The sequence below is a fragment of the Cheilinus undulatus genome, linkage group 12, assembly GCF_018320785.1.
Source record: "Cheilinus undulatus linkage group 12, ASM1832078v1, whole genome shotgun sequence".
Classification (NCBI taxonomy): domain Eukaryota; kingdom Metazoa; phylum Chordata; class Actinopteri; order Labriformes; family Labridae; genus Cheilinus; species Cheilinus undulatus.
In genome coordinates this window covers 31,591,145-31,616,209 of record NC_054876.1, presented here as the reverse complement: position 1 = coordinate 31,616,209, position 25,065 = coordinate 31,591,145, and the positions used below count along the sequence as shown (strand labels likewise).

At 38.3% G+C, this 25,065-nt stretch overlaps 1 protein-coding gene across 5 annotated transcripts in view; it reads right to left on the bottom strand.

The window, feature by feature from the left end:
- grik1a (glutamate receptor, ionotropic, kainate 1a) overlaps positions 1-24,271 on the bottom strand; it is a 61,847-nt gene extending 37,576 nt beyond the window's left edge. For all 5 annotated transcript variants that reach the window (XM_041801979.1, XM_041801980.1, XM_041801984.1 and 2 more), the window contains exons 1-6: positions 23,969-24,271; positions 12,447-12,614; positions 6,063-6,320; positions 4,168-4,349; positions 402-455; positions 138-308 (exon numbers count right to left, since the gene is read on the bottom strand). In XM_041801979.1, the coding sequence (XP_041657913.1) occupies positions 138-308; positions 402-455; positions 4,168-4,349; positions 6,063-6,320; positions 12,447-12,576 (795 nt within the window). In that variant the 5' untranslated portion in view covers positions 12,577-12,614; positions 23,969-24,271. The remainder of the gene's footprint in view (positions 1-137; positions 309-401; positions 456-4,167; positions 4,350-6,062; positions 6,321-12,446; positions 12,615-23,968) is intronic.
- Between the last annotated feature and the right edge of the window lie 794 nt (positions 24,272-25,065).

The window sequence follows — 25,065 nt, the reverse complement described above, 5'->3', positions numbered from 1 at the left end:
GGGAGCAGATGCTTGCAGTTTACAATTGTTATTCAAACATGCATGCAGCATACAAATAAGCATCATTTGCTTTCAGCGGAGCAGGTGTTTGTGTTGTTATTGCTCTGTAATGTGAAAAAAATAGCACAGGGGCTTACAGTCATGATTCCGTCCATCAGGCCGCTCTCTTGTTTGGGACCCTGCAGTCTTTCCATTGCCCACTTGTCCATTGTAGAGGCCACATATGGGTCATCAACATTCAGCAGTCTGAAGCCGGTCATGTTGACCCCGCTGTAACGATATGGCTCCAAGTCCAAGGCAAACAGATCCTGAGAAGTGGGGGGGAGAGATGGAGATGAAGAGTTTTACTTTGACTGTTTTCTTCAGGAGAAAAGCTTTAGATACACATTTTTCTAACTCACCAAAGTCGTGAAGAAGAAATGGTAGTACTCTGTCATCATTCCCATAGATGAAAGCTGCAAATTGAAAAGCAGATATAGAATAATGGAGAAAATTCTGGGCCGTACTGCTTATTTTAAATGTGATGAGTTCTCCAGTGCTGCAGCTACAGTATCACATCTTCAATAACAAAGTAATTTGGCAGGTCATTCCTGTTTTTGCATGGTCCATCGAATATGTTATACATTTATACGCTTAGGTTTATTTTATTTTATGATGGAGGGTGCCACCATACACACAAAACAAAAAAAAATGTATTTCACCACACTTTAGAAACAAATGACATGACCACGACTCAAACAAAATAAAGTTTTGCCTTTGTAATTAAAATTTAGATGTTTATAAATGAGGAGTATCAGTATCATAAACAGATACAGGATTTCTCATGAGCTGGTCCTTCCAGCATGTTGGAATCGATGTACACAAAACTAATCATAAATATGAAAAGGAGATGCAACTGCAGCACTTCTGGTGTCCCTCAAACTACTGGTGCACATGGAAGGGAAAACTTCATTAAGGGTTTGGAAAACTAACTTAATACAAAAAGTAAGGCAATTTGTGTTTGGTACATTATTTCTTTGTTGTAACAATGCTTCTTGGCAATAAATTTTATAACATTAGAAAGCCTGTTTATTGCCCTTTTAAATGATGCCACACTTGTAAGGAACATGCATTTGTGGGATGGGCAGCAGAGCTAAGTATTTAGATTGCGCCCATGAAAAATGTGCCAAATCTTCTCTGCCAATGCCAAACAGCTTATTTTGCTGTTGCTGTTGACTCTTGTTTAGAGCTTCTGGTACCCCCAGGTGCTGCCAATCAGGTGCCTGATTGGCAGCACCTGTGAGCATGGGCCCTGCAACAGTGGTCAGTAGATGTCTGCTTCAAGAATCAGCATGCCACATTTGACTGATCTGGATAGGGCCTGTCGGTTGGGCAACTTCAAGCTGGTGTTCCGCAAAACCAGGTTGCGGCATTGTTTGGAGTGAACCCTAGTACCATCTCCAAACTGAAGGCCAAGTTCCATATAACGGGGAATGTCAGAGACAAGCCGCGAAGTGGGCATCCCAAGAAGACAACACTCCAAGAATACTGCTTTTTTACCCTGTCAGCAAGAATTCTATCCTCCAAGATGACAACACTCACCCCCACAGAGTGGGGTTTATCAGAGACAACCTCCAGAATTTGGGAGTGGAGAGGATAGAATGGCCTGCCGGCAGTCCTGACCTCAACACCATTGAACACTTGTGGGATCAGCTTGGGTGTGCTGTTCGTGCCAGAGTGACCAACACAACCACGTTGGCTGACTTGCGACAAATGCTGGTTGAAGAATGGGATGCCATCCCACAGCAGTGTGCAACCAGGCTGGTGACCAGCATGAGGAGGAGGTGCCAGGCTGTTGTGGCTGTGTGAGGTTCTTCCACACACTACTGAGGCTCCTGTTTGTTAAATGAATAAACTGTCAAATTGTCAAAATGTCTTGTTTCTTCAAACTTCAATCATCCAAACACCAAATAAGAGTCAATGGCAAAATAAGCTGTTTGGCATTGGCAGAGAAGATTTGGCACATTCTTCATGGGCGCAACCCACATAATCAGCATCATGTGGCATCATTTAAAAGGGCAATAAACAGGATTTCCAATGGTATAAAATTTATTGCCAAGAAGCATTGTTACAACAAAGAAATAATGTACCAAACACAAATTGCCTTACTTTTTGTTTTAATTTATATGTATGTCCAGGCATAGGCAATCAAGATGGTTTGAAAAAATTAAAGGCATTTAATTCACAAGGCTAGAAATATCAAAACATTTTGTTACTAGCCCTGTGAGCTAAAGGCCTCTTACATTTGTCAAACCATCTTCAATGCCTGAAGATGGATTATTTTTGCCAATATTTTTTGATTCTAAGTTTTCCATCCCTTTAATCATATGTATAGATGTATCCAAAAAAATTAGAATATCATGTAGTGTTCATATTTTTCTGTGATTTAATTCATAAAGTTAATATTCTACATATAGCTCATACAAAGTGAAATATTTTGACTTTTTTATTTTAGTCTTGATCATTCCTGCTCACAGCTCACAAAAATCAAATATGCACTAAATATTAATCACAAAATATTAGAATATAACAAAACATCAGTCCCTAAAAAGACTAATAATACAGAAATGTTGACCTCGTACTCATTTATACTCTCATTAACTGATAGGAGCTTCTTTTGCACAATTACTCTATCTTTGCGATGTGGCGTGGAGCCAATCAGTCTGTGGCACTGCTGGGATGTTATGAAGCCCAGGTTGCTTTGATAGAATCCTTCAGCTCATCTGTATTGTTGAATCTGGTATCTCTCAACTTCCTCTTGGCATTTCCCTATGGATTATCTATGGGGTTCAGGTAAGGCCAATTGAATGGCAATTAAGCACAGTGATACCGTGGTCAGCAAACCAGTTCATGGTAGCTTTGGTAGCACTGTGGGCAGAAGCCAAGTCCTGCTGGAGAAGGAAATTAGCATCTCCATAAAGCTTCTCAGCTGATAAAAGCATGAAAGGCTGTAACACCTTCTGGTAGATGGCTGACAGCATTGACTCTGGGCTTGTTAAACTCTGGACTTAATGCATCTTGGATTCTGTGCCTCTCCGATCTTCCTCCAGACTCTGTGCCTTGATTTCTAAATGAAACGCAGAATTTAGTTTCATCTGAAAACACAACATTGAACCACTGAGCTACGGTCCAGATGTTTTTTCTCCATAGCCCAGGTAAGATGCTTCTTATGATGTCTGTGGTTCAGGAGTGGCTCAACAGTAGGGACACCACAGTTGTGGCCCATGTCCTGGGCACATCTGTGTGGTGACTCTTGATCACTGAGTTCTTGAATCTGCTTTGTTTGACAAAGGCTGAGCTCCTCTGAAGGTTGAGCTCATCGCTGTTGTTTGTGCGCCTTTTCTGAACACATTTTTCTCCTCCAACTTTCCATGAATATGCTTTGATACAGCCTCTGAGAACAGCCTGCCCTTTCAGCAGTGATCTTCTGTGGCTTACCCTCCTTGTGGAGGGTTTCAATGAGTGTTTGGACAAGAGTCAAGTCAGCAGTCTTCCCCATGATTGTGGTTGTGTGTATTGAATTGGAGTGAGAGAATTAAGGCTCAGGAAACCTTGACAAATTCAACTTTTCAAAAATGTTCTGATATTTTGAGATAGTGGATTTTTGCGAGTTGTAAGCTGTAGTCATCAACATTTAAAACAAAAAGTCTTGAAATATTTCACTTTGTATGAGATGAATTTAGAATTTATAAAGGTTTAACTGTTTGAAGTAAATCACAGCAGAAAAAAACGCAATTTTACATGAAATGCAGATTTTTGAGATGCACCTGTATGTTTTTCACCATGTCTTACTTAAACAAAAAACATCTACCATCTGTCATCATCTTTTTCCAAACATAATTACAAACCAATGCAATAGAAAATTGATATAAACCATTTTAACTATGAAATTGAAAAGACAGTCCTATTTCATCCTAAAGAGGCAATTCAGCTATTTTTCTTCTTTAATGGGTTTCATTTACATCTCAAAGTAGGCCTCAGTAAACGAGTTAATAGGTTTTATATGATTTCCTAGCACATAAAAATCATGTTGACAAGAACCTCTAAAATTGTTGGCCCCAAGGGAAGCATAAATGCATAATCAAATTAGTGGAACAAGCAAATGAAGAGCTCAGTCCCTGGACCAACCTGCTTAAGAAGCTCTGCAGCCATACGGTAGGAGCAGTCGAAAACTATAAAAAACTCTTTGTCTTTCTTTAGTTCCTTAAGCAGCGGGCGTGCGTCCTGGTTACCAGGGGTCAGCTGGCGGATCTTGATCTTCAGGTTGAACTTGGCAGGAGCCTTGATCAGCTCCTGCATTCGCATCAGACCTTCAAAAGGAAACAGTGAATCAAACTACCAATTTATATGCTCTTGTTTTCCTTCCTCTGCTGAATATTCAAAGTTTAGGATTAGTTCCAGGAGACCAAGGAAGTTCAGGGTCTATCTGTCATGGAAATTTGAGCCTGTATATTGTAACTGATGGAGGCAATCTGTATTCACAGCAATATCTTTATTCAGATTCTTCAATTTTGTTTTAAAGCACATCAAGGCAAACAAGCCCTAACTGTAGCCAACAAAAATACTCTCCTCTTTTACATCTGTGTGTAAACAACAGTGGTTAATTTTGCAGGTGTGCATCTGAGTGGCATTTCAGGAAAGGACATTTCTGATGGAGAAAAAAGCTTAAAAAATCTATAAACTATGACATTTCAACAGCACCATTTTATACTGTCTGGGTTGTTGGCAGGGGCTCTATGTGGGACACCGCTGGATTTGGGGCCGTTGGCGTCGCTGTGGTTTGGCTCTATGCAGCGTGAAGTCAGGGGGCAGGAAAACTGGCAGCTGCTTGATATTAGACTCTCGTGCCCCCATCACAGATGGGGTTCACTGCCCAGCGCAAGGAAGGTGACTGCAGCTGACAGTGGAATTGCTTTTCTGTGAGTAATTATAACTGTGGCATATGAATGTACCGTAAGGGCAAGAAAACACAAGGCAGCAAAGCTGACCTCTCCTCCCTCTCAGTTCTTTCCCTCAAATGTCATGCAATGTTGTTGTTGAAGGCAAAATTCAATTTTACAGCAGGTATTGACAAAAAGTATGTTTCTGTTAAGATAAAAATACATATTTCAGTTTAGAGATTACTCTAACGTAACAAAATGCCAATCTTATGCTATTAGAAATTGTGTGGGATATTAGCCATTCTAATATAAGGATATGGCTGATAATGTGTTGTCCCGATCTTTCAAGACTAAATCAAAGATAGGCTAAAGAAGCACAGTTTTGCACTGAAGAGACATTCATAGCAGAGATAAATTATGCTCTAAATCTTCCTCTCTTTATACAAAATATCTTTAAAAGACCCACTAAAGCTCATTCTGACACCAGTCTTATTAATGTTTTGGCTCTATTTTCTCAATAAAGGATGACTTAACCAGTAAAAAATCTTATATTGTCTCATTGCCAGAGTGTTAAAGTGTCAAGTATATATGAACCAGTTATTAAAGTTACAGTTGGGGTTTATTCAAACCTGTGAAACTCAAATTTAAGACTTTTTAGACCTGAAGTGAGGTACATTAATACCACTTTTGCTCTGCCAAAAAAAAAGGCATGAGAGATTTCTTGAAACACCAGACCAGAGCTGAAATGCGTTCTAGGTACTCTTGCATTTAGTGCACTGTTTCTGGGAAGTCAAATTGTATAGAAAAATGGGATTTTTGGTCATCATCACCCAAATTTAACACTTACTTCCCAGCAAATTATCAATTAACAACAAAAGACAATCATATTTCCTTTATAAAGCTTATATTTTTAAATTTATAAAAGAATTATTAAAATCAAATAAATGTAGCTAGAAATCAGAAGTTAGAAAAAGATATATCATAATCATGCCTTTTATAATTTAAGACCTCTCACTGGCAAAAATAAGACCTTTTAATACTTTTTAATGATCTTAAATTTCAAAAGTCCAATTTAAGACTTTCTAAAACATTTAAAGGATCTGCAGTAACCCTGTATAGTGGTGGCTTGATATAAGACCCTACCTGTGCTGTCTTCATAGACCACCGTTAGCTTCCTCCATTTGAAAAATGTGACCACATCCAGGATAGCTCTAGCTATAGCCGTGTACTCGGGGTAAAGGTTGATAAAGAAGGTGTCTTTGTTGTCCACTGACGGATGTTTCCAACGGGTTTGTATGTGAGGGACTTCCAGGGCGTTGCAGATGGACTGAACAGCACTGACCGAGGAGCTGTGAGACGGGCCGAAAACTGCAACCACCCCAAGAGCCAGCTGGTCACACACTGTTGGCAAAGAGCAACACAAGATTGACTCTGTGTATAGGTTATTGCTACTTGAACGAGAGGATTTATGAGTTTTAGAACCAATTTTACAGCCAAACAGCCAGATATCCTTTGGAAATATAAACTTTTATTTCCTCCCCTAGATTAAGAATAAAAACCTGTGATACATTCTTGAAATCCTACTCAATACCAATGATAAACATTAGTCAAGCTTTGCACACTTCAAGGTCAGCAGTCACAATGGACAAAAAACACCAATTCTCATGACTCTTCATTTTTTTCAGTGGCTCTGGTTTTGAAAGTAAATTTCCTCATTCTGATCTTTTATTGACATTTCAAAAGCCTCATATCAAAATCCTGGAACCAATCAAACCAGCTACCCTAATACTTGCATCTACAAAACGCTTCAGAGCAAAAATGGAATTGGAAAACAAGAAAAGGTAAATGTAAAGGTAAAAGATGGCGTATACATTTTTTCCAGTAGTGAAGGTACCTTACATCCCATAGTCCATTTAAATTCCCTTTATTTATACAATTATATTTAGCAAATGCTTTTTTCTAAAGCAACCTTCATCTAAGAGTACAAGTACAACACAAGCCAGGATCCAGACGGGTGTGAGCAACAGCAGTAAGTGCCACAAACTTCTTCAAGTTTGATCAGACACAGGCGCTGCCTTGCAGTCGTGAGGCAACTCCCAGGGTGTACAGAAGCATGCTTTTATTACTAATGTTTATATCATCATCAGAAACTTTAGCACCAAACTATCAAGTGCAGAGCTGATCACAAAGAGATGGGTCTAGAGGTGCATGATAGGACGATCTCGAAGAAAGAGAATGTATTGATGATCTGCCAAATTACAGAAATTGCCACATCGCTCGCTCTACCTTTGCAGCTCTATGCTCCTTCAACCCTCCCCTTCTACTTCCTGATGGACAGCGGTTCAGTGGCCACAGTATAAAGTGAAACTTAATATTTAGTCCTTAGAAGTTGCTTTAAACTAGCTTTAACTGCCCCATATGGAACTGCTACTATGGTTTTCTAAATCGTCAGGCATTTATGTGCACAATTTGTACAAAGTTACAAACTTTTTGACAATCTCAAGAGATTGCTTCCCTAACGGTCCACTGGGAGTCAAACAGGGAAGTAATCAGACACACTACAGTCAGCATAGGTCAGTGTTACATATCTGATCCTGTTTCTCTTTAGTAACTGCAGTTGATATTATTCTGTTCTCTCTGTGTTTTGTGTTGTTATTAACAAGCCTCTTCATCCCTCCACTCGAGGATTACCTGCAAGGATAATGGCATAACAAGTGAAATTTTATAACACCGTAGGGTGTTTTTACGGAGGGAGACAGTGATGTCTGCAAAGTACGGCTCAAAGTCAGTCCTTATAAGGTTTTAGACACTGAAATCATTGAGTTCAGTGCTTTAATTTCCTGCTCAAGGTGATTTATTCCTGCAGATCTGTCTCTGTCCTCCTGTTCTTAGTGTTCAGCAGGCAGGTGATGTCACTGCTTTGTGCTCTTCAGTAAACGTTTTTCCGAACTCTTTATGAATAAAAATCAAGATTACATTTAGATATAAAGAAATCAATCTCATTGCAGGGTGTGTTTTAATTTGCTAATTTTGTCATTTTTCCTAATCCGAAAACAAACTTGTCCAGCAAATGTATTTGTGGACAGAGGATTGCCTGTCTTTATCAAGCTGCTGCCAGTGTTAATTTTGTTGATTAAAACTATGACTAAACTATTCATCGACAGCCTTTTTTTCCATGACAAAAACAGACCAAAACTAACAAAAATAGATCTGTGATGACTAAAACTGACAAAGACTAAGTTTAGCTTGTGTCAAGATGACTAAAACTAGACTAAAACGTAATGTAGTTTTCGTCTGACATTCAAAACCCCTAATATTTCTCCACTGTTAGTAAATCTGTCAAAAAAACAATGCATCTGTAGCTATTCTTCCTCTCAGCCGTAGAAAGCAGGGACCCCAGGTTTGGCAGGGTGCAGAGAACACACTACCATGATTTGGTACAAGATGTAGGCAATAAAATAAATGCTTAGACTAAAAGTTCAGACTAAAATGTGAGGACTTCATATGTACTAAAATTTTTTGAGTTTTGGCTACTAAAACTAGACTAAAACTATAAAGGATAGAAATGACTAGAATGTGACTAAAATTAAATACATTTTATTTAAAGACTAAAACTAAGACTAAAATTAAAAATAGCTGCCAAAAGTAACACTTGCTGCTGTATTAATTCTGATTATATCAACATGTTTTAAAATTACTATCACTGAGTTAAAATGTGCCTGATGAACAATAAAATAGATAAAAAAAAAACACACAAAAGAGAACACACACATCCTAATTCTAAAGCAATGGAAAAAGCAGAAATTGTCTCCATATAATAGATCAGAATTTGGGTAAGAAATGTTAAGTGCCTAAAATATTAATGAAAAGATCTCCAGACTCCCCTTACCTGATGGTGAATTCAGTAAAATTACACATAGAAATATTTGAAGCACTGACCTTCAGGATGTTGCAGAATAATAAGAAAAGCATTAATAGACTTGCTATGAAAATATTATATTTGTGCATTTTCAAACCCATGTGGAAAATAAGTTTTGTTTTGTTTTGCTTTATCTGTGACTTACAAATTAGCCTTAAAAATTAGAGTGAAGAAGACAAAATCAAGATTGTGACATGGCCAGATAAAAAGTTGTGGTATTAAACTTTTTCCATATAGCTGGGTCTTAAACTCCCCCTGAAGTTGAAAAGGACTACGCAGACCTAGTGTGGTTTGGTGTGGTTCCACTGGGGACTACAAAGGAGAAGAGTCTAGCTTAGAGCACAGGTGTTCCCAAAAGAGCTGGGTCTTTGTTCTTTTTTTCTTAAAGGTGGAAAGGGATTCTGTGGATTGAATGGAGTTGGGTAATTCATTTCACCACCAGCGGACTACAGAGGAGAAGAGTCTGGGTAGTAGCTTAGGGCCCTGTTGTCATGGGAGTACCAGGTACCTTTCATTGGCAGAGCTAGCACGCGAGTAGGAGGGTAGACATGGATGAGGGATTCCAGGTATGCATGAGTGGTTTTTGTTGCTGTTTTGTAAGAAAAAGGTAGGGTTTGGAATCTGACGCGAACTGCACCCAGAAACTAGAGGAGAGAGAGATGAACTGCAGTGTGACATGTGCTGATGACTGCAATTAATAACTTTCCAACGAGGACCAATAAATGACAGTTTTAACACCTCTTTAAAAACAAACAGATCGTTACTGTGTCGTGTTAATAATAATGTTACAATATATTGTAGTATGTGTAGAGTTTTGCATAGTACGTTGATCAACGGACATTAGAAGTTAGCAAGAGGCAGGAGCAGTAAATATTTCCTTCGCAACAGGGGGCTCCATAACCTTGCAAAGCAGATGGATACGACCGTTTCCTTGTTTTTCACTGGCGAATCCATCTTGTTAAGCTCCCATCTGAACTGTTTGGGCCCGGTTAGAAAGTGACAGGACCAATCAGCAACAAGGGGCAGTACTTTCAGGCGCAGCAGAGTCGTGATGTAAATGAGCAGCAGCAGCAAGAGCTGGTGCAGTTATGGAGGAAGAGATTAGCGTAGATGCTGCTAAAGCGCCAGTTTTATCAGAACTTGACAACATTTCTTCGTTAAAAGAAGATCAAAGAACAACAGTGAGTTGTTTTCTTTTCATAAACGGCAAAATTTGAGTATTTACAGGTCTACAGTCGCCATGTTTCGCGTTATTCCTCACTAGCTGCACACGCGCAGCTCGATAGCAGCTACGTCACGTGTTTTGTTGCTCTGATTGGCCCGTAGAGATGTGATAGACAGAACGTTCATCCAATCACACTCCAAGTTTTTTCAGATCCTCTGCCTTTTCTTAAACGTTTCCTACTGAAGCTTTCTCAGATGGATGTGTGGAACAAATCCATCTGGCGTGTCAGGTTAGGGGCTCCATCAATTAGAGATATTGCTGTGATGCTCTCGGGTTATCCATAGTGCAGTCCTTTTCCCTGAGCTCACAGGTAAACCCTGGATTTTGGGCCCTTCTCAGTAATGATTTATTGATGATGTCAATGCATGTGTATTAGATCAGTAGCATTGGTGCTACCATCCTGACCAACAGCTACTTTATTTTGGAACTGAAAAGTGTGTAAATTGGGTTCTGATGTAGTAATTACTTGTTCATGCCACTTTTAACCCACTTTTAACCCACCTGATCTTGTTTGCCACATTTGACCAATTTTTGCCCTGCTTTTGAAGATTTATTTTTGGGCTTTTTTGCCTTTATGAGAGAGGGACAGGACAGTGGATAGGGCCTCTTAATGATTTTTCCTTTTGCCTTTTGTTGCTACTTTCTATTTGCCCACTTTGCCACTTTTCTGCCCCCTTTACCCATTTTAACCAAATTTTTAGCCACTTTTTAACCACTGTTCAGAAATTTTCCACCCATTTTGACCCCTATAGCCTTTCTTAACCCAATTTTGCCATTTCTATCCTGTTTGTCACTTTTTTTTTAACCACTCTTCCTTTTTTTTGCCCTTCTTAACCCATTTTTGGCCCTTGTATCCCATTTTGCCACTTTTCAACTGCTTTTTACCAATTCTCACTAATTAGTTACCCTTTTCTGCCTCTCTTAACCCATGTTTGCCACCTTTATCTCATTTTTGCTTTATTGAACCAGTTTTTGCCACTTTGTTGCCACTTTTATTCCACTTTCTTCTGCCAGTTTTTCTCACTTTCACCTATTTTTGCCACTTTATTCCCATTTTTTGTCTCTCTATTTAAGTTTTTTCCCCTTAAAGCTATTTTGGTCCGATCTACCTTTTTTTCTGGCATCCAGATGTATGTGCACATCATGGCTTATCTATGAGGTCTGAAATTACTTTCCAAAGGCTGTTGTCGATGTACCCATTCACACTGGAAATATGACCAAATAGGTAATTCTGTTTTAAGAAAAAGGATTTACATCTTACAAAGACTATGTTGTAAAAGAGCATAAATACATTAAATAAAATGAACCTTTAGTTTCTTTGATTAGAGTGGTTATTATTCAGCTTATACATGAAATATGGTTATCACAGGTTAACTTTACAATGGACCATGATTTTCCTGACCTCTGTGACCCCCCCCCCATTTGGCAGGGCAGTGTGGGCCCTTGGACAAGGTCCTTAAGGCCGTGAACACTTGTCTATCTCTGAGATGTATGTGCTTTGGTCAAAACGGTCTCCTGAATGTCATTGTAAAATATATCTGTCTTATTATGTCTCCCCACCACTTTAAGCAAATATTCATTTAGATTTTTAATAACTGGTTTGATAACATGTGCTCAGTTAATCCCACGATTCTGAAAGGAGCCAAAAATTCTGACATTGAAAATGTGGAAAGAAGACATGTTGGCAATAGTTGGATGTGAAAGATGCTGGGAAAACTAAACCAGAAAAATGGCTTTTCTAAGGTGCAATGTGACAGATTTAGCCATCATATTTTGGAGGGAAGAACATGATCTTGTCAAGATGTTAATGGACTGTATATGCACATACGTGTAATTTTACAGGTTATGCATTTATGATGCTTCTATATTATTGTATCTAATACTTGTTTAATACTTATCAATGTCTGTTGTGTTTCCAGCCTGTTTTGTTCATATTTATAGATTTGTTTATGGTTGTTTTTATATTTTTCTCATATCATAAACGCAAATAAAAGTCTGAATTAAAAAAACATATCTGTCTTAGACAGATGCCCTGTTGACAAAACTGTATCTCTTTGATGATCTTGTCCTGTTCATTTGAGGATAGTGTCCTCTTACAAAAAAATCCTCCCCTGCTCTCTTCAACACTCAAATCGATTAACTCTTTTAAAGCTCTGAGAAAGGAGCTTTAAGCATAGCACTGCTAATGCTTTTAATTCAACATGCCACAGGCAAAATTTAATGACAGGAATAAGAGGAGTACATGGTCAAATAACCCTCGACAAACAGCTGTTTGATAGTATTAGTTCTACTCAAAATCCTACCACAGTTCAGGTGATCATGTTATCATCAGAAAGTAAAGTATTTAAGGTTACATCATTACAATACCATAATCATGGCTTACCTCTCCTGGAAGCCTCAAAACCATCAAACAAGTTGATCCTCTGGATGTCATAGGTCAGAGTGGTGTTGGGCATCAAGGTCTTGTTGCGGTTAATGTTATTGACAGCAAACTTGAACGCCAGCTCGTCCATACTCACTAACTCGCTCTCCCGGGTCTCGAAAATACCACCTAAGTAAGGAGATAGATAACAAAGACAACAAGATATGATACCCCCAGTTGAAAAATAACATAGTCTAGTTATCTAAGATGGAAAGCTTATTTTGGTTTAACGTGCAGCTAAAAAACAACCAAAGCATCACTTCTACCCAGTTAAAAAGTTTTATGTTCTTAGACCTTAAACTATATCTAATAACACCAGCGGCCTGAATTAATCATGGTCATTTCATTGCAGATCAGTTCTTTTTATGCAAACCACATCTCATAGTCATAAACAAAAGCCATAAATATGTTATGTCCTCAATAAAAGCTAATATTTGTAGTTCCAATGCCTCCAGCTTCAATATTTAACGAGCAGAGAATTAATTTGGAATTGTCACAGCAGCATGCAAATGAAGATGAATACTGAGTGCTGAAAGATAAACATTCAGAAGTTTTCCCAAAGGCTTAAAGTTTTCATAACACTTTATTATTTAAAGTGTGAGTAACAGTCACAGAGTTGTGGTAACAGCTCTTTTACTTTTTTTCACTTTTACAGTACAAGGACCCAGGGCCACACACGTCTCTGTGCATGGATCGGCTGTCAGCAGGCTTTGGAGAACAATATTTCTCAGACAGACTTCTGAAATCTCCTCACTAATATCCTGTCATCTGTGGAGTAGAAGATGTGAAGTGCAGACTCAAAGGCAAGATGAAATAGAAGAAGTATAATTGGTCCTGCAGTGTGAAAGGGTGGGAAATAAAAAGGCTCTAAGAGCTTCTCATAGGGGTTCAAAACAGACGGTTTGAAAGACAAGTTAAGTCATACACGAGCAGACAGGGGATGAGCATTGGGCAACTTGTTACTAGACTTGTAGTTACAGTTTTCAGCGAAGTCCCCAAAGAATGATGCAGAGACTTAGTGGTTCATTACTGATCCTGCAGATGTTTGCTCAGATTAAATCTACTTGTAAACAAATACCTTGATTTGTTCTTATTTGTTCTGCTTGAATTAATTGTTCAGTCTGTCTTCTGCTCCCAGTAATCAAGGCAAATATATCTTCTTTTGCTTGCACTTGACCTTAAAATACATAACACTTTTGTTTAAAGTATGAAGTTGTCTATCAGAACAAAGACTGCAGTTGAGAGATACAGTAGGTTAAGTTTGTGAGTTTGTGGTGAGGAAACATGACAGCAGTTGAATATCATTCTATTATTTTGCAAGATCTGAATTTAAATATGTGTCATATTAGCTCTGCAGAAGTTTAAATGTGGCCGAGTCTGAAGTTTTTACTATGCTTACATTGGAGGTGTAGCATCAGCTTAGATAGTTTCAAGATAGGCTGAAGTTATAACTTAAATCTTACACCTATGCCTTCTGGTAGGTGTAGAGTCCTCCATAAGACATGGCTGTCATAATTTGTTTTAAGTTAACTTGGACGATGAGGAGGAGCAGAGGGTTTTAGCAGCTGTTTGGTGTCGACGGTGTGTTGTTCTCTGTGATGGATTACAACCCTTGAAAATCTATAACTTTCTTGGGACTCTCACTTTTGTTATCCATGAGTAGGGATAATTTCTGCCAAGCAGCAATGAAGTAATCACATATTGATGATTTTACCACTCATGTCACTGTTGTGGCATTACACTGGATGTAGGTTAAGGGTGTTAGTCTTCAGTTATCATCGAATCTCAATGCTTTGGCCTATTTTACATGTATTTTCCCTTTCAAAAACATGCTTTAATTATTTTCAGATGTCTCTTTGTGGAAAGACAATCTGCCATGAGAGGCAACACTACAACAAGCACTGAATTTAAAAATGTTTGTTACTGATAATTCGAATGAAGTTAAATCATCAAATCTGCAACAATATCTCAGTAAATTTGAACAATACGCTCTACAATTTAAGATGGTGAAACCAAACAAAGACACAACTGAGGTAAGAACATAACTAGTTTCAACACAGGGTTCAGCTTGGACTGCAGATTAGCTGATGCAACAGGCCACAGATGTATTACATAGTGTGCTTAAAACAGACAGAACCTAAAGAAACCTTACATACAAATGCTTCCATGTAGGGGTGTGATGAGAACAAGACGCCACAAGATTTCTCATCGAGGTGAAAATCCATCTCGTGAGATCAATATTGCGCAGACTTCAGGAGCATCAGCTCTCCTGACAGAAAACAATACCAAAGTGGAAATTATAAAAGATCACAAAAATGCCCTGGACCCTCTAACATTGTTGGTTTGGCAGCTAATGAAGAAACGGAGCTGATCCCAGGTCACCACTCCATCCACCACCCCCTTCCTGCACATGCGCTACTTGGGGCCACGCATGATCCGCCAATGCATAATTAGTTCATCACAACGGTCCAAAATGATGAAATGCTGCTGCTGGAAACCCGTGCAGTCTCCACAAGGAGAATACAGCGTTTATTTAGGTCATGTATGAACGTAGACTCACTCAAAGTACTGGTATCTGTGACTTTGTAACTTTAATTCACTCGCTGCTTCGTCATGTCTCCTTCTCATCTCACCGTCCGTCAGTCACACATCCATCAGCTGTTGGCTGTGCTAATCATCAATCAGAAGCTCAACATGTGTAGCGCAGCGGGCCGTTGTATACTTCAATGGTAAACCTAGCAAAACAAACTGTTTGAGCACCGTAGAGTTCATTGTTAGTTCCAAAAACTGAAGTTACAGCTCCACTTAAACGATCCCTGTTTGTTGTCTGACCACAGGCAGAGCAGATACACACTCGCTCACCAGCGCACACACATTAACACACACGCTCATCTATACGTTGTGTCCAACACTGTCAAAGCTCTTATCAGAGAAAAAAAGACAACAAAACAACAAAATAATCTATTTCTCTAAATTACAGCATACGTGTTATTGACAGAAATATTTCTTTTGAGTGTTTTAAATATGGATGTACTTTAAGAGGATGAGAAATAGTTTGATTTTACTGATGCAGCTCTTTATATTTCAGTCTGTTGTAAACAGTGATTAAAGTACTTTCAAAATAATCTAAACACTTTCATTATTGTTATTACCTCCGCCATGGAGGTTATGTGATCTGCAGGGTTAGTTAGTTAGTTAGTTAGTTAGCAACATAACTCAAAAAGTTATGGACGAATTTTGATAACATTTTCAGGAAATGTCCTGGGGAAGGAGTAGACAGAAAATGCTGTGGTGAGGGGCACATGGGGACGGATCCAGGAGTTTTTTAAAGGATTCTTCACTATTGGGAGACAGGGCTAATGGTGGAGGTCTGCACTCTTCGAGTGCTTTTCTAGTTATTATTGTAGCAATGAGTTCGTTGTGTAGTAAAATAAAGATGTAGTAGACTATGAAAATGAAAGGTTTGATCTGAAGAGCATTAAAATGTACAGTTTGAGAGTTAGACAAGACAAACTGTGTGTAAGCACTGATAGCCTATTCAGTACAAGAGTAGTTAGTTTAAACATTTCTGAATAGACCTGAATGCTTTGCAATTAGGACTTTCAGTTGTATAAAGGACATATTATCCACCCATGAATTCTTTTCCAAAATTAAAAAAAAAAAAAAAAAAAGAAAAACAGTGTAAAATCTCGTCTCGTCTCGTCCCGTGAGATAATAGTCTCGTTACACCCCTACTTCCATGAACTGTTCCACTAAATTAACCCCTTGCTGACTAACTTTATAATTTGGGCATCTTCCCTTGTTACTCTTGGAAACAGAAAACCTAGGAAAACCATGACATTTTTCCAACTGTCCTGAAAAGTTACAAACTTCAGTCAGACATCTCATATCTTTAGTTGGTTGATAATGTGTTTGTTGGAAATGTTAGTTAGAATAAATTGTTCCCTGGATCTTCAATCTTGAACTTAAATTAGAATACAATACTACTGCTCATTTTCTTTAAAAGATAAAACCTTGAAATAAAAATAAAACTTCAAAAAACCATAGAAAGGAGTGCTTCTAGGACTCAATACAAAGTTTGTTTGAGGTGGTCTTTGGAAAAGGGATTCATAAAGTTGATAACAAACATCAAGAAAACTCCAAAGGACTTTCTTTAAGCATTAAAATGCCTTTATTTTCACAGCATGGTCATGTTTAGACCTTAAAAACACGCTTTAATGCGTTTTGGCATCGAGCCTTCATCAGGAAATCAAACAAACAGAAGCCTGGAAGCTGTAGGTTCTTTTGATTGAGGCGGCCATGCTTCAACACCTAGTTGATTCCAGTAGGTGAAGCTTCAGTAAATCAGTAACTACTCAAATTTATGAATTTAGAGGTTAAAAGCTGCTTTTAAATGACGAGGGGGACGCTGCAGACTCAAGTAATGTGTAAAACATAAGAAACTTAGTGACCGCTATTATAGGGCTGGGCGATTTATCGAGTATATTCGATGTATCCCGGCTTTTGCCACCCACGATGTATAAAATGACTATATCACAAACATTTGAGTATAAATTATGTGGAAGTTTTGAGATGTCAGCGTGCATTTCTCACTGGAGTTTCGCTTCTCCCATTGTTCCTGAACGCATCTCTCACAGCAGCGAGCTCACTCTCTCTCGTACACCAATCCAGAAAACTCTTCTGCACATACACATCAGCGGCGAGAATATAGCAAAAATATATCGGGATATCAATTTTAGGCCATATTGCCCAGCCCTAAGCTATTATGCATTTTTAAATATTTATTTATTTTCTCATCCCACTTCATTTTGTTCATAAAATGGTGATAAAAAAATCACATATGGTTCATTTTTTAACAGCCCACCGTGTAGACCTCATATGCTCATATTTTCTGGTTAGTTATTCTGTGTTTTTTCATATTGGAATATTCAGTATAGTGAAAAAAGAAAAGATATCGCACCATAGTTTTTTGTCTGTGTCATGCAGCCCTACACAAGATGTTCAATCCTTATGCCAATGTTTTTGTTTGCTTTTGTGGGCAATGTAGATATTTCATCATTACTTCGGTCTAATTTCTATGAAACCATGTGATGAGGAGAGTTATTTCAGAGTATGTATAATTATCATTTTTCCCAAAAAAAGTTTTGTCAAGTTTCACAAAACAGAAAGAGATTAAAGTTGAGTAAAGTCTATGGTTATGGTTTGGGGGGGTTCGTCACAGCAGGTGGGCATTTAATTCAGCTGGTAAAATATTGCTCACTGATTGGAGAAAACACAACTGGAAAGGACATGGTCAGGACTTGGCGACACTACTGAGCTACTACTGATCAAGTGCCATATAATGTATGTACTTGTGCAACAAGATAAGTAGGATTCAACCAGTCAGAGCACACATCTTGGAGATTGTACTTTCCCTTTAAACCTGCTGTAATGTCTGGCGATGTCAGCCGGCAATCATTTTTAATGGCTGACACATTCAGACAGCACATATATCCCCATATGTAAAGCTCTATACATACTAAATGAAACTGCACATCCTCATGCATTTCTACAATCATACATGTATGCATTACCCATTCAAAAACACAGACACTTGCACTCAGATGTCCTGGCACTCATAATTCAATATAAATACAACCAAAGCCAATCAGTCATTATAGTCAAAACCCACTCGGCCATTAACATAAAAATGTCATTCTCGCTGCAATTACAGTGATTACCAGGTCCATGGCTGTAACTGGAAGAATAAAAATGTGGATCTGGCTCAGTACAAAAGACTGGTGAGAGATTCAGCCGCCTGCTACGGTGTGAGGAAAGCATAAAACAGAAAGCTGAAGAACGAAAGGGAGCTTTGTGCCAACCTGTCACGCAGAATTGATCAATCTCGTCGACAACCCACTGGGGAGATGAAGATGTTTGTGTGTACATGTGTGAAGAATTTCACACCATCCATCACTCCACTGTTTAATTACAAACAATTATGTCTCACATTAGTCATGTGTCATCCTTTCTTGTGGAGCTTGAACTCTACTGTGAGCTGTGACTGCTGCATTCATAAAAAATTGGCCCTTTTTTTAACAAGGTGTTTTTTTTTTTCTTTGCAAATGGATTAATGTACCTCAGAGCACTAAAAGCATTCATTCAGCTCTGAAATAATGAGGAATAATTTACCTCAGGAACACAAATCCATCTGGCCTACAAGGCAGCATAAATGAGTGTTAAAAGTTTCAGAGGAACCCCAGGACTCCGTAAATGCTTTTTTAACATGCGGATGGGCTTGCAGGTAGATTTTATCTGCATAAAACATGAGCATATTCAAGATGCACTGTTTAAAACACAGAGCACCTCATTAGAGCCAAATAGAGGATGAGAGTAAACAAAAACTAAAAGTTTTTAGCTGATTAATATTGATTTTAGTGAAACACTTGTGTTATTTGGCACAGGATGGATGTGGCAACAGCCATGCAGATTGGAGAGCAAATATCACAGTCTACAGACAAACTAAGCATGTCACACTTTTGTGTTTTATTTGCACGCACAATCAGTACACCCTGTATTTCTCATTTTCAACAAAAGATTTTTGACTTGCAGATAACAACATGTGCTAACCTGCAATTTGCATAGAGATTACAGAGGCATTTTAATACCCTGACACAATCTGGAAGGAAGACGTGTTTATGTGAAATAAATAGGGGACTTTGGTTTTTGACGCTGGCTCACAATTTTCTATCATTAAAATCCTCCGCCTGTCCAACTACAAAGAAATACAACATTTACATGCAACTGACTGAGAATGAAACCAAGGTTACATTCACACTGTAAGACAAAGTGACACAAATCATGTTTCATTTCTCATATGTCACTTAGATTTGATTTTTCATGACAGTTTTAACAGCACAAATCACATGGAATCTTTTCCCAATGAGATTTGGATGGCATTCACATGTTGTTCCAATCAGACACAGGTCAGATCTTCTGCAACGAAACTTCAGGCTGAACTAAGGGTATCAAAATGAAAATACTTTGGTATTGAGGACTCCATTAAATAAAAACAGCATTCTAATGATGTATTTACTAAAAAACATAAGACATTCACATCATTGACGTTTTTCACATACTGTGGGAGAAAAGCTTTTAAAAGTGGCCTTTCTGGTTTGCACTGACAGATACTGGCCAATAGTTTAAATTTTTAAAGTGTCTTAACCGTTCTTTATCATGTACAGATCAAACTGTGACCACACTTAAAAAGTAATTTGAGTACTTAAAAACATCAGATCAGAGCATTAACTCAGAATTGACTATTAAAGGTCACATATTTTACCCTTTTAAGACAAATTTATATTGGTCTCAGAGGCCTCAAAAACATGCCTGTGAGGTTTGTTGCTGAAAAAACACAACTATAGGATTTTTGCATGTCTAAAAACCCCTCTGTTTCAATCCTACTCAGATCAGGCAGTTTCTGTGTATGTGGCTTTGAATGTTAGTGAGCTATCTGACTCCGCCCCTGAATGTGGCACTCCTGATGTTACAATGTTAGTGGCATTTTCATCCAAAGTTAAGGACCTGACTGGGATTTGAACCAACAATCTCTCAGTGCAAAGTCAGCAGGGTAACCCACTGAACTATCCAGCATCTCACAAGACAGCTGAGAGGAAGATCTGGAGACGAGGGTGGAACTTTCTTCCAAGTGGGGAGGGTCAACCAAACCTGGGGGCGGTGCTAACTCCCCACGAGGTCATGAGGGGAAAGTCTGAGTACGACTTGTTTCAGCACACATTTTCTAAAAGGTGGAGAAAGGGAGGGTGGAAGGGAATGGATTTTTCTGATATTTGAGGGGATTGTGGACAGGCCAGGGCACATAGTTTTGTTAGAAAAGCCTGAAAAAGGGATTTTTGCATAATATGTCCCCTTTAAGGCTTGTTGTGTTAACGTGGTCTAATATTCAGCATTAGCATTATTAGTGGCATGAAGCTAAACTGATATGGATAGTTTAACCAATCCTAACGTCAAAGGTTCGAGCGTATCAGTCCGCAGAGCCCTGGATCAGTAAAAAATGTAGCATGAATTAGTCTTTGGACTGGTTTTAATATTAAAGATCAGTTCACTGAGCTTCTGCTGCTTGTTATGATAGCTCTGTCTGCAGGGTCCAAAACTAACACTCGCCACTCGCCCATCACGGGTAAATTTTGTCTCTGGCTGGCAAATTTTTAGCCGTAGGTGTTCACTAGGTAGCTGGATGTGTCTCACTGGTCATCGCCGAAACATATTACAGCTACAGTTCTCCACCTCAGATATTAAGTCATGTGAACTTAATATGAAGGGGGATAACTGTTGAAATGTCTGCCCATCTATACACTTTAGAGAAAAGCGATTTAGTACAACAGCAGAACATAAAACTCCCCTGTTGAGAAGGCAGAGCTAAATTTTAGCTAAGATGCTACTAAAACATGGCACAAACAGACCCCAGAATAAACACTTTTCATAGTTAAAACTCAGGAAATCTCCAGTTATCACCGTAACCACAGCCCGTTTTATTCACAGGGGTTACAACCATAACATGTTGTTGCGAGTGATTGATTTGGAGACATAATCAATACGCCTGAGCCCACTGATATGACATTAAACAGAGGATTTCCCTGAGCTGGAGATCAGTAGATCTCCAGTGAATTAATTCAAGAATGAAAACAAAAACAGTCAGATACAGAGAGTTAGAGAGAACAAGGTTTAAGTGGCATGTTGACAAAATATTCACATTAAGAGTAATTGTGAAAATTTGATATAAAGTTTTTACTGTAATCAGGATTAATAAAGCCAGTAAAAAGTAAAAAGATTTATGTACCAGTAAAAAATCCTTTTAATATTTAACTCCAAACTATCAAAGTGAGACGTCTGGGCAGGTGTGAGTGATAACAACTTCATTTCTTAAACAGAATTTCATAAAGTTTACACAGGAGGCCTGGGATTTAGTCTATGTGATAAATAAGCTCAAAGACACTTAGACTATTACGAGATGATCTTGTTTTCCTTTTTTTCTAATTTTTGTTGAAGCAAAAAAGTTATTTTGATTCCATAATCAATTTGTACCGGATCAAATTGAACCGGATCGGACCGAATCGTTCTTTTAATGAATCGTCAGTGAATCGAACCGTCTTGGGAAGGAGAGATTCACACCCCTGCTAATTATTGCTGCTTCATCTCTTCTAACAGGGAGGTTTGTCAGGAGAAAAATAAGGGCAAAAATCTTTGTTCCTCATGATTGTCTCTGTTTGACCTCCAGATGGTGGTCACCAAAAAGCACACTTTAGTTGAGTCATCTTTTATTCAGTGCTACAGTTCAGCAGAGGGCAGTTACACATCAAATGGCCACTCAGCGCCTGAGATAGAAGAAATGTGGATTTTTAGAACAGCAATAAAAGAGCACTGAGTTGGACAAGTAAGAGAGTTTGCCTTTTTGCTGACAGTTAAAGGAACCACTGCCATCTGTGTCTCCTTGAAAACATTTTGGAGAGGCGGTGTAGCTGCAGGCAGGAGGAAATGCATCTGGGAGATTTAAAAAAAAAAAAAAAGTGGGGGTCTCAGGTGTCAGACTGAATGACAGACATTTCATTGCACCCTGGGTGAGAAAAACAGGGGAGACGTTTGTTTTCCAGACAACAAATCAAGGGAAACGAGGCAAAAATGCAATCGGGCATATGAGAGGAGAAAACAGAGACAAACAGAAATGACAGTAGCGAGGGCACTGGAAGGATGATGATCTGAGACTCTTATCATACATCAACAGCCAATCAGGGGGCTCATGAATACGCAAGAATGAACAAGACAGAACTTAGAACAGGATTTTTAAAATATGGTGCTTTAGGTCTGGGAAATATGTCCCAATTTTTGCATCTTGTCATATTTACACCAGTTTATAATTCAGAAAGTACTGAACCTTTAAACATTGCCACTGAAATGACAGCAAAAAGAAAAATTCCTAGGTTTTAATCTGCTGTTGAACACTTTTTCTTTTATGCTTGTCAAAAAGTTGCTCAAGCTAACAAGAAAAACTACTCAGCTTCCTTTTAGGTTGACTCTCTCCCAGGTTTTTTGTTCTCACAAAAAGACATCAGTGACATATATCAGATTTAAAAAAAGATGCACGAACTGATGTTAAGCTCACCACCCAATTCAGTCTACATATCACAAGAAAAGCCTCATGAGACAACACAATCAATACACACAAATGAGTGCCAATATCATCCATGCAATTGCATGAAAAACTACAGCTCCTTTCTCACAAACAAAAATGTTGGGTTTCTGCCAGCATGATGAACGATCACGCAAGCGAGTAAGCCAATTGCACAGTTTCTCTGTGCATACATCTCCGACAGAAGTGGGGCCAACTTTCTAAAACTGTGGCCATTTGGCTGCAGAGTGATTCATTCATTTTCCTAATGGCCATTTGTTGTAGGGGAAGGAACTAATGAATAAAATTAAACAGGTATTGTGTTTACAAATGTAAGTTAGAGCTCCAACTGAACTTAACTTTTCCTTCTTGATATAACAGAAAGGAGCCAGACTTTGAAGTTCAGACACTTTGTGTAAATTTCATGTGAATTTTGGTTCTTGTGTTGTTCAACTGAACCATCAAACCTGAACTTATTGGCTTTGAATGGTCATGAATATTAATGTGTGACCAAGAGCTAAACTCCAGATCAGAAATCCCCTGCGTTTGGGACTGTGGCTGCTGACAGATGAAACGAACAAAAGCTGTCCATGTTTAAAAAAGGGATCTAACATGCTGGCCTGCGTACACTGATATCTTATCTAGATATACAGCCTTTTTAATTCAATTAAAGCAGACTAGTTATTTAATGACAAATATAATAAAGAACATAATTTATCACTGATACATTTTTGTGCATAATGTAGACTAGTAAGTGACAAAATATTGCAATAAAGTAGAAGAAGCTATGCTAGGCTAGGATAGAAACAACGCCACAAGTCAGGCACATGCATGTTTTGATATGCATAACTGACACCTATGACTATGCATATCTTTATCAAGCTTAGCTCACTTAACACAACGACTGATGATATTTATTTGATAGTTAATGAGCCTAACTGTAAGCTGTAAAAAAACATGAAATACCATTAAGGCACAAAAGCACAAAAGTTTCATTAATGTGTCTTGTCATGTATGTTCCCGGCTAACAGTTAAGAGCTTTGGTTCTTGGGAGAGTAAGTGTGTCACTATAAAATTAAACCAAGCTGTTCAAAATGATGAAACATAATTTTAAAAAAGGAAAAAATTAACAAAAAGTTAAGCTGTCAGCAGAAACGGCAGAAGTCAGCGCAAAAGCTAAAGCAGATTCGTGACTTGTCACTGTGGAACACCACCATGCTAGCTAGCACGCGGCTAACTGCTAACAGTAGCTTCGTTAGCCCGAAACAACATCATGGCAAACGTACCAGCATAGTTTCAGCACACAACTTTTACTTACATTGTTAATGAAACCCCGTCAGGACAGTCATATTCTTCGTCATTCTCTTCATTGTCTTCACTTTCCGCCATCTCTGGCAACAAACGCCTCTTTAAAAACGTTAGCTTCCTCACCGAAGAGATCAGCATTCTATGTTCCTCCAACCAACAGTCTCCAAGTTCGCTTAATAGTTTTGTATGATAAATGTAAGGACAAGTCCGCCATTCCAAGGGAAATTCATCAACAGGAAGTGTCCCTATTCTTTAGTATTTAGTATTCCATCTTAGTAAAACTCTTATTTCACTCCTGTCATGTATCAAGGCTTGAAACATGCAAACTAAACTAAACCAAACAATATGAACCAATCAAAAACATACAAGCAGTAAAGGAAGGTGCTGAGCGGCCATTGTCACTTGCGTCATTGACACGTCATTACGAAATTTTAAAAATATTTTTACTTATTTTTTATACAAATATACTCAGTTCGTTTTCTGCATACAGTTATATCAAAATTAATTGCATAATCAAAAATACTTTAATTTATTTATTTTCTTAATTCTTTATTTTTTCACTAAATTAGCAGGAGGTGGGGGCATAGTCTTCTAATGTAGTTAGGTTTGGGAAGGGAGAGCTTACCAGCCTGCACCCCCACCTGACAGCCTTGATTCAAACGTTTGATCACTAACTTCTAATCTGTTTTGCTTTTCACATTCAGTAGATGAATGTGAAGGGAGAACATTTCTCCGTGCCTGCCTAAATCTGAGTTAAAGACACACCAGCTGAATGTGACAACACGGCGATCACTCTGACATGCAACTTACAAGAGTACAATGTGGAAATCCAAAGCCCCCGTGCACAGAGAATTGACTTTTCAGTAAAGTAGGACAGCCTTTGTCAAGAAGTTAAACTTCTGAAATGAATGATATTTGCATATTCATTTATTCATGATTTTTCAGTGGGAAAAAAAAAGAAAGAAAAGCTTGTAATTGGAGTTTTTATAAAGGGCAAATTATTCTGTCAGAAGACACAGGCAGCAGTGGGACTGTTCAGCAATATGTAGACTAAGATCCTGCAAACACTGCTTTTTTTAAATGTCCATACTGGAATATTTATGTATA